This window comes from Strongylocentrotus purpuratus, unplaced genomic scaffold, assembly GCF_000002235.5.
Source record: "Strongylocentrotus purpuratus isolate Spur 01 unplaced genomic scaffold, Spur_5.0 spur5_scaffold_11, whole genome shotgun sequence".
NCBI classification, from domain to species: Eukaryota; Metazoa; Echinodermata; class Echinoidea; order Camarodonta; family Strongylocentrotidae; genus Strongylocentrotus; species Strongylocentrotus purpuratus.
Window position 1 is genome coordinate 24,959,167 of NW_022145596.1, and position 14,328 is coordinate 24,973,494.

Here is a 14,328-nt window from a genome sequence, read left to right on the forward strand (position 1 = left end):
AGGGGTGGAATGTACCTTAACTAAAGGCGGTACACATGTGTGACGAAGACTACCCCCTAGGCCTAGGGCAACCACTCTCTCGGACGACTACCCCCGGGACAACTACCTGACAACTCCAGATGCTAATTACTCATCTCAAGGGATATGGAGATCGGGCATTTTCCTCTATTGCTCCTCGCCTGTGGTATTCTCTCGCATCATCTATTCGCAAATTTGACAACCTGGACCACTTCAAAGCTTTACTCAAAACACACATCTTCCTTCAGAAATTTAAATGCTAATTTTATTGGAGGAGCTCGCGCCTTTGAATGATTTTTGAAACAGATATATGGCGCCATACAAATGCTGTTCATCATTATCATCATCACAACAACCACCCGGACAACTACCCCCTAGGACAACTACTGCTCGGACAACAACCCCAGGACAACTGCCGCCCGGACAACTTACCCCCTAGGAAAATCGTTCGGGGGTAGTTGTCTGGGGGTAGTTGTCTGGGGGTAGTTGTCTGGGGATAGTTGTCCGGGGGTAGTTGTCCTAGGGGTAGTTGTCCTAGGGGTTAGTTGTCCTAAGGGGTAGTTGCCCTAGGGGGTAGTTCACTGGGGGTGGTTATCCGGGGGTGGATGGCCAGGGGTAGGTGTCCTAGAACCGCATCTATAGCCAGATCGGGGGTGGGGATCACTGCGGTTTTCTACTGGGAAAGACTTGAAAAACGACCCTTTTAATAAGTAGTAACATACATGGAATTAACTTCACTTATAACTTCTAGGTTCTAGTCTTAAAGACTGGAAGGCTATCTCTCCATCCCCTTTGCAACTGATGGCTTAAATTTCCCACCAAACTGCGATAACATTCCTCATTAGCAACGTTATTATCTTGACGTGGATCCGAGTCGTTCAGGTACAGCTCTCTAGCTTTCACGTCTGACCAGTCCCCTTGAAACGTGGTGTGATTAAAACCGATCCATTCCGTGTAGTGGTACCGGTCCGTCCTCATTGAGTAGCCCATGATAGTGATGAGGTCCAGGCTCGGTAAGTCAGTGTTTTTATCCGGCGTTACACTAGGCCGAGGGTACTGACTGAACGTGGCATTTTTCCACCGGACGATGGCCCCCGGGGCAGCACCGCGGCAGTCTCCGCGGCGTGCGCTGCTGTTAAGGCATTCTTCACCTTGGATCAGTGGCGCGAAGCTGTAGCCTTCGGAGCAGAAGGTCACGTTGAAAGGGTTCGGCGGGCACACAGGTGGCACTGGGAGACCTGTCAGCTCGGCAAGAGTCGGAAACAAATCAACAAGCTCTACAAACTCATTAATCTGGTAGACATTCTCTGATTGTGCCTTTCTCCCTTTCGTTTTCAATCCTGGAGATTTCCTCGATTCGACCACTTCATTATCCGTCTGGTCATGTGGAAATCTCAAATAGCTGTCATCGACTCTAGAATCAATTTGATTTTTACTCTGGTGACTTTGTAGTGTGGAGAATATTTCGTCAACTCTCGAATCGACCTCGTTTATTCCATCTTCCTTCAGATGACCCTGAAAACTAGGTGACAGCGGGTCGATGAGAGGAAACTTCCTCGTAGTGGATGACTTCTGGTCGGTGACCCCTGGCACGTGAACCATCAGCGGCGCTCTCGTGGCCAGCTGGTAGTTAGAGTACTTGCACCATTCGCCGTGATCTCCCAGCTGCCAACCTGAAAGAAACAGAATGAATACAGTGGAGTAATTCTAATTAATAACTAAGATTGGTGGCACACCGGCATTTGCCCTCGATCAGACACAGGAAAATCACACAGATGTGCGTAGATGCGCTAATTCTGTATTTTCATGGTTCCTTTGGATCTCGTTTCTCTTGTTTAATGTCCCGCTTTCAGTTTTGGTAAGACATACATCACCCATAAGTTGATACACTCTTAAAACTTATAAAAACGAGTGCTGTATCTTTTAAAAAAACATATCGGGTACAAAAAGGCGCATGCCATGTTTGTGTTGGTTGGAATACTCAATATTGGGTAAAATAATTTCACCCACATTAGGTTATATTCTACCAAAATCTTCCCTTTATCCAATAATTGGGTATATATTGTGGAAATATTTACTAAACTTTCTTTTAGAGTGTATAGTAGGTCCACACTAAAGAGACCCATTAGGTAGTGCTTACCATGGTCCCCTACGAGTGAGATGATCGTATTATCGGAGTAACCCCCGTCTTCAAGTGCTTGGAGAAGCCTTCCCACCAGGTAGTCCGTATACGTTGTGGCTGCATAGTAGCTCTGCCTCAGCGAAGCCTGCCAAAGGTAAAACCATGAGTTTGGATACAATATTATTGTCAATGTACATCTAATATGTTCGCGTTACAACACTGAGTCTTTTTCTATACGACGAATAAGAAATATGTTTCACAAATTAATGTTGCCGAAGAACTGCATATAAAAATGAGAGGCTATCATTTTTTTTGATCGCTGCATTACTAATAATAATTATAAGATAACAACCCATAGGAAAGTGAAAAGTATGCCGCAGACCTGCCGCAGACCTTCCGCAGACCTTCCGCAGACCTGCCGCAGATCTGCGGCAGACTTTTAGTCTGCGGCAAAGAGTATGCCGAAGTATGCGGCAGAAGGAAATTTTGCTGCAGACTTGCCGCATACCAGTATGCCACAGGAACAGTCTGCGGCAGATCTGCGGCAGGATGAAATTTTGCTGCAGACTTGCCGCATACCAGTACGCCACAGGAACAGTCTGCGGCAGATCTGCGGCAGGATGAAACTTTGCTCCAGACTTGCCGCATACTAGTATGCCACAGGAACAGTCTGCAGCAGATCTGCGGCAGGATGAAACTTTGCTCCAGACTTGCCGCATACTAGTATGCCACAGGAACAGTCTGCGGCAGATCTGCGGTAGGATGAAACTTTACTCCAGACTTGCTGCATACTAGTATGCCACAGGAACGGTCTGCGGCAGGGCGAAACTTTGCTCCAGACTTGCCGCATACCAGTACGCCACAGGAACAGTCTGCGGCAGGTCTGCCACAGAAATGTGGGAAATTATACAGTCTGAAGCAAGGCTATAGGCGGCCATTTTATAGGACATGCAGTACCATATGAGGTTGAAGGCTGAGCCCATGATCTTGTAAATTCCTGTGTTAATTAGCACTGTTAATTGTCTTTTTAGCTTCTGTCAAACCAAACAATTTGCTTCAAGTTCAACTGGTACCATAAGAGGAATTTATTACATAAGAGGAGACTGAGGAATTAACGGACTGTTTCAAAAAAAAAAAATTGTGCCATATGTGATGTTATCTTCAGCCCACTAACTCACTTTTTTGTTGTAACTACCCAAGACGAAAATCCAATTGAAACTAATTGAACACCAATTGAATTTCCAATTGGTTTCAATTGGTCTCAATAGGTTTTAACAGGTTTCAATGGGACTTTAATAGGACTTCAGATGGTTTCAATTGGTCCAGATTGTCCCTAATGGACCAATTGGGCCCATTGGCCTATGCCCCATTAGACTTTAATGGGACCCCATTGGCCTGCGGCAGGTCTGCAGCAGGTCTATATGAGATATGAATATTCATGATGAAGAGTCTGCGGCAGGTCTGCAGCAAGTCTGCGGCAGACCTGCCGCAGACTCTTTATCATACTGAAAGAGTATGCGGCAAGTCTGCAGCAAGTCTGCGGCAGACCTGCCGCAGACTCTTCATCATACTGAAAGAGTATGCGGCAAGTCTGCGGCAAGTCTGCGGCAAAACTAATTTGCATGTGAAAAAGATGACTGTCTGCGGCAGGTCTGCTGCAGATCTGCGGCAAGTCTGCCGCAGGAGTATGCGGCAGGCTCATTTCTTTCCTATGGTAACCGTCAACACACTAATGGATCAAAATTCATACATGGATTCATGGTTTGTTTCTAATATGTTCAAATGAGAAAGTAAAGCAAAAAAGCACCTGTAAAAATCCATGCACACTACATTTCCACTGACGCACTCACAGCACATTGAAGTTTACCCTGGCCTGCAAACAATCTGCAGGATTGAAGAAGGCAGAGGAAACCAGAAGAAGAAGAAGAAAAAGAAGAAGAAGGAGGGGGGAGAGAAGAAGGAGGAGGAGGAAAAGGAGAAGAAGAAGGAGAAGCAGGAAGAGATAAAGAAAAGGGGAAGAAGGAGGAGAAAGAGAAGAAGAAGAAGAAGAATAAGTAGGAGGAGGAGGAGGAAGAGAAGAAGAAGAAAAAGAGGGAGGAGGAAAATAAGGAGAAGAAGAAGACGTAGAAGAAGGAGGAGGAGGAGGAGGAGGAGAAGAGGAAGAAGGGGGGGGCGTTGCACATTCAAACTTACATGATATTTCAAAGGAATGGTGCCGATCGGAAAACTGAGATTCATCGCTTTGATGTCATCCCGTAGTCTCAGCTGTCTGAAAACGACCTGCGCCACGTTCGGCAGCTCGTCGGGAATGTTCGGGTCAGGAGCGATTTCTACCGAGTCGAGCGGATACAGGCCTTTGTACTCCTTCGGATACTTCCACGGGATGTGCGGCTTCCGAAACCCGACGGCTAGAAAGAAGGGTAGTCTCACTACAGGGGCTCTCTTTCCTCGACCTTCCCCTCCGTGGAGAGCATCTTCCAGCTCCGGATGAAAGGCATCATCACGCTTTGTGACGTCATGTTTTTGTTTTGGAGAGAGGATCTTAATGAGGTTCTCGGCGGTCTCGAGTGTCTGTAGGTCGGGAAGTGTTTTGTCGGGCATCTTGTCCACATCGATAGGGCACATCACATTGTTGTATAGGTTACCGTCATTGCCGGGGCACACCTGGTTTACAAAAGGACGGATGCAGAAAGAGAGAGTATGAAGACCTAAAATTCATCCCCATCCCTCTTTCTCTTTCTCTCTCTCTCTCTCTCTCTCTCTCTCTCCCTCCCTCCCTCTCTCCCCCCTCTCTCTCTCTGCTTATGTGGAAACTTTAATTCCTCCAAATATTAAGTAGGAAATAATTATCATTTTAACGGCATTGGACAATTCTGAGTATAATCATGAAATTCATGTGAAAATAAACGAAAGAGGACAATTAAACATGAGAATGATGAGAAGTAGTGTGTGTGTGTGTGTGTGTGTGTGAGGTACAGACAGACAGACAGAGAGGGGTGAGAGGAGATAGGGAGAGGGGGAAGGGAGAAAGAGCGAGCAAGTGAAAGAGACTAGAGGGACAAAGATGAAGAGAAAGAAACAGAAAGAAGTGGGTAGTAAGAATTATAGAAGTTATACGTTCAATACTATAAACTAGAGAGATATAACGAAGTAAAAAAAAAAGATGCAGAGGGTGTAACAGTGCTTTGTTTGGTGGACAAGAGTTTATACAACATTTTCTGAGACGATGTCATCCAAGGCTGTCCAAATTACCTTCGAATCGGAGTAGCTTTGTGTTGATTGTTGGTAGGCTGGTAGAGTCCAACTATATGGGAAGTCATCAGTACTTCCACTAGGTTTTCCTATATGATTACAAACAACATATCAGAAGCGATTCCAGGGGTATAACCATGGACCCTACTACAAACCCCGGGCAACCCCCCCCCTCCCCCCTCCCCCCCCCCTAAAAAGGAGAGGAAGAAGAATCATGACCAGACTGATTACCCACTTCCCCCTTTCTTTTTCATTTCCAGAAAGCTTTTAAGCAAAAACAGTACACCCAAACCTGATGACCCCCCCCCCCTCTTTTTTTGTCTGTTCCTCATCATCTGACTTTCGAACTTGCGCTCTCTCCACGCAGATTACGACCTCTAGACATAGGCCTATAGAAGAAGACAAAAGACCGATTCGTGACATACCACTGGGAATTCTTATATGATCAAACATTTAAAAAACTACAGGACTATGGTCACAAAACTATTAGACCTAATTTAATTGTTTTCAGTGTATTTTAACCATCGAGGGTCCATGGTTTAACCAGTGATATGAGAAACACCTCCCTGGTTTAACATTTTGCACTCTACCCATTTCTATTTGCTGTTGTCTTAAACACAATCAATAGGGAACTGAGAGGAGACATACCATGGGAATTCAATGTTGTTCGCTGATAACTTTAATCGTTCTGATGGGAGAAAGAAAAACACCAACCTGGGTGGAAAACTTTTCCGACCGAAAGCGTGATGTAGCCATTCTCTTTGAAGTGTTGTGGTATGGTAGTGTAGTTGCCTGCATGTTCCCTCCAGTAAGACCCAAAGTCATAGAGCCGAGTAGTGTCGGGACGACGCCCCGTCAAGAATGATGTACGACTGGGGGCACACACCGATTGCTTAATTAAAAAAAATAGAAAATACGATCATCATCATCATCGTCATCATCATCATCGTCATCATCATCATCACCATCCATCATCAAAATCGTCATCATCATCATCATCATCATCATCATATTCAAAGTCGTCCTCATCATCTTCGTAGTCATCATCTTCGTCATCATCATCATCATATTCAAAATCGTCGTCGTCATCGTCATCATCATCATTTTCAAAATCGTCGTCATCATCGTAATCATATCTTCGTCATCATCATCATCATCATCATAAATATAAATAAGTAAATGAATATCACCCCTTGTTTACGTTTATTAACCAAAATATTGCTTACCTGCACCATAGCGTTGGTAAAGACAGCAGATTGAGCTGCGAGTTGGTCGATGTTCGGTGATATGATGGGACCCCCATAGCATCCAAGTGATGGTCGCAGGTCATCTATTACAATGAATAACACGTTGGGTCTTGTCGCAGTAGCACCTACAAGTTCTGTTGCCAAAAAAAGGATATATGTATAGTTTAAACATCGGAAATTTTGAATGTATACATATAAGTTCAACGATTACCCCGCCAGTTTATCTACCATATTCATATTCATAATCTATATTCACCGTAATTTACTATGAAAACAGACAATCAACTGGGTCAGTAGCGCAAAAGATGAAGCAACATACACAAGAATACCATTGACCAGGATATACAACATTATGAAAGATATTTTTTGTGAATGAACCATAACAACAGAATGCAGTCTATGCCATGCAGGCAGGGCAGGCATTTAGGATGATAAATATTATTCGCCAATCGCCACTTTCTGTAACTGTCCATAACGAGCGAATTAGTCTGAATAATAACGTCAAAATGTCTTACAAGTGCTTCATGACATTTTCATCTATCTTTACAAACGACATATAATCGTCGCTGTTTTCACGAAGTGACGGTAGTGAAAAAAAATTGCATTCACTTTGCGTGACGATTTTCCTCACTACACTGTGAAAAGGTTGGGCAATATTTTCCAACACTTTGCCAATAGTCAACCCAACCATCTATTGGGCAACATTTTCGTATTTTGCCCAACAGTTGGTCAAATTTTTTCCCAACAAGTGGGCTACCGTAGTCGGGCAGTTGAAGGGTCATATCTTTGCCCCCATTTTGGTCAAAATTCGAAACAATTATGCACGTGTGAAGTAGGGTACTTACGTTTACCAATACCACTGGGCAAAATATTGCCCAATAGATGGTTGGGTTGACTATTGGCACAATGTTGGGCAAAGTGTTGAAAAAATATTGCCCAACCTTTTCACAGTGTACCATCACTTCGTGAAAACAAGGACGTAATGTATAATGGGAGGAATGTAAGTACTTTATATTCATCATGTTCATGAAAAAAAAAATTTGGTTGTACTACTTGAATTGTTGCTGTAATTGTTGTTGTTGTTTTTTTAGCAGATGTTTCTGCATTTATTGATAAGTCAAATATAAAACATTCAAATAACAATAATAGTATATAATATAATTGATTTACATAAAGAGTAACAACTTAAATACATACATATAAAAATGCATATATATATATATATATATATATATATATATATAATTGAAAACTTAAAAGTATGGAGGTAAGTAAAATGATCAAGATAAATACAGAGGCCAACTATCATAAAGTTTTCAAAGTATTACTCTTTTATATTTGCCACACTCTTGAAATAGGGATCATCCTCCCCCTGTTGCACAACTTAGGCTACATTCATAATCCCCCCCCCCCCACCAATTCCCACCCGCCTCTTCTACCAAAAAGCTCATCGGATACATACGTCAAAGAGGGATTTTCATGCACCAGTGGATCTGAGATTTTATTATTAAAAAACTATGATTTTAGAAGAGTACGAATATACCAATAGTTTTGTTTTTAAATGAAAGGCGTAATTTTTTTAAAAAAAGAATGAAACGCCGATAATACCAAACAACAACAACATATTATTTTTGTTCTGAAGGTTATAAGCAGATAAGAATGAAACTCGTTATATATTTAGATGCTGCTTGTAAGTCCTTTTCAGAACTCCTCAATCCTCTCTCTCTCTCTCTCTCTCTCTCTCTCTCTTTCTCTCTCACACATGGTGCACCCGCAAGCCTACTGTATATCGTTATATATTGTTTGCACAGTGCCAAGAGGGAATGAAAGAGGGATAGAAAGAAGGGAGAGGTGGGGGGGGGGGGGGGGTCGAATGGGAAAGGATGGGGTGAAGAGAAAGAAGTACACATTAAAATGTAATCGGATTATAACGTATCTAGTATTGCAGCAAGAAGCCATAGTATAACCAGGGCATGTGAGTTAAATATAAACGGTGCTCTTGGGAACATAGTGTTGCAGCTTAGGCCTATATAATATTTGCCAGTTCTTATCAAGTCAAAATGTCGAATGAGCGTGCAGGAAATTAGGATAGGTTCTCGTTACGATGGACGAATGTGAGGTGTTTGGGGAACCTCAAACGACTGTATATACAAACATACAAAACACACTGTTGTGTAAGTATGTATTAATTTGTTGATGACCTGATTTGGGGGAATTTTTGTTTACTTGCTGAGGTTATATTTACATTTACATTTGAAATGTAATCTGTATTCTTTCTGGTATATCATGTTTACTATTCACCATGTAATGATGTTTTCATGTATATGTATGTCTTTATATGTATTTTTATGTTATGCAGGGCCCACAAGTAAAACAATATTTTAACTACTGATGGGGCTACCCTGTTGAAATAAACTTGCAGAAGCTCTTAATGGGTGGACCTTGTTCGGATGCCCAACGTATAATACCGCATGTAAAAATAGAAACGTGTATACTCTTTTGTAGGATCCATGGCATGTCTAAGCCCAAAACATAGATACATGAACATAAAAAAGGGCATACCAAATTCAGTTCAGACTTTATATTCCAATTTAACTTTACACAGGGGTAAGCTAACATAAAAAAAAAAAAAACAGACACGCTTTCCCATTATCGCTCAATATGTCCACGATATGCGCGTATCGCTATTATAAAGACCTCCATTAATAAATACCGTATAGGTGGCATGCGCAATGTTTATGAAATTTAATTCCTGTGAACTTTCCTTTTCTTTGAATGGAATTTTGTATGATTTAATTCAGGTTTTTATTATTGTTATGTTCGTTTGGGTTAAAAATACAAACCATCTTTACTCCTTTACTGCTTTTGTTCTTTTTTTTGGAGGGGGGGGGGGGCGTTTTGGGGGGCAAAAATGCGTTTTGCCCCCCCCCCCCCACTTTTTTGACTGTGGGGGCATATGAATAAATGCACATGGGGCGCCCATTGTGACAGAACGTATTGATCTTCCCTAGTAGTGACGCTGCAACAAAAGGCAATTTTCGTACTGTAATCACATTTAACGATACAAATTATTTCTTTCATCTGGTAGGAATAATTGTTTTTCAATATCGTATTTCAGAATGTGAACTGCATATCTTAGTTGTTGCTAGGTAGGAGAATCAATGTCTCTATATGTAACAAAAATGTTGGCATAGTTTTGTGCGGACCCCCCCCCCCCCCCCACCCACCTTCTTCTCTGACTGACCTCTTTAGTAATTGTAATTAACTTTGAAAAGGAAAATAGATTTGACCTCTACTAAAATAAGAACTTTTTATCCGGAAGTATGTGAGAGGCGAATTCTAACTCCCTGTATACATTTCAACTCAGCCTAGCGGCATCAGATTGCTTTGCCTTCGTTTTCTACATGATTATTCAAAGCATCAGAAATCAAGAATCATGGCTGCTATTGGGGCTATTCCACCACTCATCAAAGAGTATACGTTCACCCCCCCCCCCAAAAAAAAAAAATACAAGGAAAGGTTAGATATACAGTTCCTCGGGTAGACAAAGAAACATCCCTTCACTGCTATTATGTAAAAAGGTGAATATGCATGGACACCTGTTCTACACATTCCTACATAATAGCAGTGAAGGGATGTTTCTTTGTCTCCCTGAGGAACTGTATATTTTGTCCGCTTTCTTTGTCAGTCATGTTCATAGTGTTAGTGATCCGGTCTTGCATGAAGCCCTGTTGGTTAACATATGGGAATAAATACCAATGTAAGCTGATGTGAGCATATTTCTCCCTAGGTGGAATATATTACACAAATCATGCACTGACTAAGCAAACTCTACGTGTAGACGTGGAGACCTGAAGACAGTTATCAAAATACACTCAGTAACAAAGAAAGAAACAAACAAAGCTGCAATTCACTCATCAAGTACAGAATGAACAGCAATATTTATATAAAAAATAAGCAGAATCAAGCACTCTCACCGAATGTTGTTTGAATGCAGAGTGGCGTGAAAATTGACCAAGCAACGGCTATCAAAATATTTCTACAGCACGTCCAAGCCATCTTTATTTTAAACGAAATGGTAGCCTCATGCAGTTCGGTAAAGATATATATGCACTACGTCCTTACATTGCTTGTTCAGTTGTGTATTGTAACACACGGTGATGAGCCTGCTGATCCTGATATCCTGTCTATCTAGAACATTGGTAAACCAGGAAGTGCTTCGATAGACTAGTTCGGAGATAGCACTTGTACTCATAATCGACCCCAAATATTGTCACATATAGCGTCATCTTCGCCCTGGACTTCGCTCATCTGGCCTCACTCTCCAGTTGCCCATTACTCATCTCAAGGGATATGGAGACCGGGCATTTTCCTCTATTGCTCCTCGCCTAGAGTTCCCTCCCATAATCAATTCGCGAAATTGACAACCTGGACCACTTCAGATCAAAGCTTCACTCAAAACTCACATCTTCCTTCAGACATTTAAATGCTAGCTTTATTGGAGAATTAGATCGCGCCTTTGAATGTTTTATGAAACAGATATATGGCGCCATACAAATGCTGTGATTCATCATCATCACCTACCTTGACACAAGCTTTATAGAATTGATGCCTTTTTCTAACATTATTTGATCATTTTGCAAAAAGAAATTTAAAAAATATTCTGGAATAAAAGATATCACTTTGAATTAGAATGAGTTATATAAAACACGAACAAAATAAAGCCGATACAAAGATGGTCGAACATAATATCAAGATGTCATTGTCAATAGACAATTTTCGTAATGCAATCCAATTCAATGCAAATATCTTTCTTAAGCACCTCGTTACAAATTAGTTCATCCATCTGTTACGAATACTTGTAGATTTAATAGTGAAAATGCGAATTGCATACATAAATTGTTGCTAGGTAGGACAAATTATGGCTTTTCCTACCTCACATCACGTAATGCATCTCACTCATCCTCAAACGTATACTAATGCAACACAATACGCAAGAATACCCCCCCCCCACACACACACACAAACACACACACACACTCAGAGGCGGCGATTTCTTTTCATGACCGGGGGGACGAAATGCGAGGGACGAGGGAGCATGCAGTGGCGTACGTAGTGAGCAAAAACTTTTTTTTTTGGGGGGGGGGCAGGAAAAAAAAATCCACATCACCACCACTCTTACATGTAACATGCAGGCCTCGAGGAACTTTTTTCAAAGTGGGGGGGGGGGGGGGGCTAAAGTATTTACGAGCGAAGCAAATGGAGCTTTAATTGGTGTTGGGTCCAGGGGGAGGAGCCCCGAATGCTCAGGGTTTTAGGCATTTAATTACGGTCAGATGAGCATATTTTGATACCTTATTTCTGGCACTGGCGTGCTAGGTCACTAATTGGAATTGAGCCAAGGGGGCGGAACCCCTAGAAGCTCAGGGGTTTTATGTATTAAATAACGATCAAATGAGCATCCAGGAGCCGCCTTAGGGCCTTTGGTGGGGTCCAGGGGGGCAGAGCCCCGGAAGGTTAGGGGTTTTAGTCATTTAGTTACGGTCAGATAAGCAACCAGGGGTCCGCCTTAGGGCCCTTGGTAGGGTCCAGGGAGCAGAGCCCCCGAAAGCTCAAGGAAAAATCATGGAAATCCAGCAACATTTGTAAATCACTGGTATCGGATTAGAAATAAATCACGTTCGAATTTCATGGGGGAGGGCAATTGCCCTCCACCCCCTCCCCATCAGTACGCCAGTGCGAGGGAGCATAGTGAACGAGAGGGATAAATGTGACGGAAGTGACTTCCCCCTCACAGGTTTTAAAAGTTTTGTTGTATTAAAAAAAAAAACTTACATTCCTTAGCAAAACTATAGTAAAAAAAATACAATCAATATACTTTTTTCACGCTTCACTTTTCTACAATATATACTTGTACATTTTGAAGGATATATGCGAGGGATTATCTCCCGAGCGAGAAGATTTTTGCATTTTTATCTGTCTAAACGCGCACTCTTGGGCCCTCTAGAGCTTAAAAGTGTGTTGTAGTCTTAATCAGTATACGCTATACATTTTGGGGGGGCACTTTTCAAATTTTCGTTACAAAAATTGAGAGGGGATGTATTTTCCCCCCTCCCCCATCCGTCCCCCGGGATCTTCGCCCCTGCACACACTGACGCACCACAGCAAGGCCACATGCTCACATTCATATTCACTTCTAATTCTTCCCCCTTTTTTGTAAATGCAACCTGCCTTCCTTGATTGCCAAGTTCTTTTCCTCACGTTTACGCACACGGACCCACACACACACACACGGACACGCGTACTGCCAATCGTTCTTCACTTATTTGTCTTTTATTTCTTAAAGAATATAGAATGAACAGCAAAATATATAATAACGTAATAATATTGTTTCGTTTATTCATAGTTATGCATGGTGACGAATCAAGTTGTTAATCAATCAGTGGCTTAAACCATGCTTCGCTACAGGTACTGGTGTACATGTACCTGGAAGATAAAAGTTTCTTGGCGCATAAACGTGGTATAGGCAAACAATTAATTATGAGATCCTATATTGCTACCTCCGTCGTGTGGCTATATGAGCAAGGGTTTGGTCATCGCCACACTCTGTGCGGGGGGTATAGTGGTAGCTAGGGTGTTGGTGAGTAATTTACACAGTGTCTCGCTTCGTTGTCACGCCCAGTTAAGAAAATTCCTGTATTTGCATTTCTTGAACTATGGCTCTGAAAGATTACATTTTCTTGCACAAAATTTAGACCTTTGCCAAAATAAAGATATAGGCCTATCTGATAAACTACAGGCAGGAAGGCTGTAGCTGACCAGCGCCCAGGAATAGAAATCAGGGGCGGATCTAGCTTTTTGCCAGGGGGGGGGGGGGGGGGGAGGTTGACCCAGTGGCGGATCCAGGATTTCCCTAAAATCTCGCCATTTACTGTTTTACTATTTTTTTCTTCTTCTTTTCCCCCTTTTTTTTCTTATCTCCCTTTTTTGTTTTCTTCACTTGGCCGTCCAAGGGGGGGGGGGGGGGGTAAACCGCCGAAACCCCACTAGATCCGCCCCTGGAAATTGCGTATCCAAATTGACAAAGGGAAGGGGTGGAATGTACCTTAACCAAAGGCGGTAGACATGTGTGACGAAGACTACCCCCCTAGGCCTAGGGCAACCACTCTCTCTGACGACTACCCCCGGGACAACTACCTGACAACTGCAGATGCCCATTACTCATCTCAAGGGATATGGAGACCGGGCATTTTCTTCTATTGCCCCTCGCCTGTGGAATTCTCTCCCATCATCTATTCGCAAAATTGACAACCACTTCTTCCTTCAGACATCTAAATGCTATATTGGAGGAGCTCGCGCCTTTCAATGTTTTTTTAAACAGATATATGGCGCCATACAAATGCTTTTCATCATCGTCATCATCATCACAACTACCCCCTGGACAACTAGCCCCTGGACAACTACCCCTGGACAACTACCCCCTAGGACAACTACCCCCAGACAACAGCCCCCGGACATACCCTCTAGGATAGTTGTTCGGCGGTAGTTGTCCTATAGGATGATTATCGTAGGGGGTAGTTGTCTGGGGGTAGTTGTCTGAGGGTAGTTGTCGTAGGGGGTATTCGTCTGGGAGATAGTTGTCCGAGGGTAGTTGTCCTAGGGGTTAGTTGTCCTAGGGTAGTCGTCTCG

At 42.6% G+C, this 14,328-nt stretch overlaps 1 protein-coding gene across 2 annotated transcripts; it reads right to left on the reverse strand.

The window, feature by feature from the left end:
- Window positions 1–575: 575 nt before the first annotated feature.
- On the reverse strand, window positions 576–11,044 carry LOC115922305 (iduronate 2-sulfatase-like). 2 transcript variants are annotated; one of them, XM_030980955.1, is made up of 7 exons: window positions 10,765–11,044; window positions 6,619–6,773; window positions 6,107–6,284; window positions 5,393–5,481; window positions 4,334–4,804; window positions 2,159–2,285; window positions 576–1,691 (listed from the first exon to the last, which is right to left on the reverse strand). In XM_030980955.1, exons 2-7 carry the CDS (start codon window positions 6,625–6,627, stop codon window positions 766–768), a joined length of 1,800 nt encoding a protein of 599 aa, XP_030836815.1. In that variant the 5' UTR covers window positions 6,628–6,773; window positions 10,765–11,044; the 3' UTR covers window positions 576–765. The 2 variants fall into 2 exon arrangements, with proteins under 2 accessions (XP_030836815.1, XP_030836814.1); XM_030980954.1 differs by having other exon boundaries at window positions 10,617–11,043.
- Window positions 11,045–14,328: the final 3,284 nt, after the last annotated feature.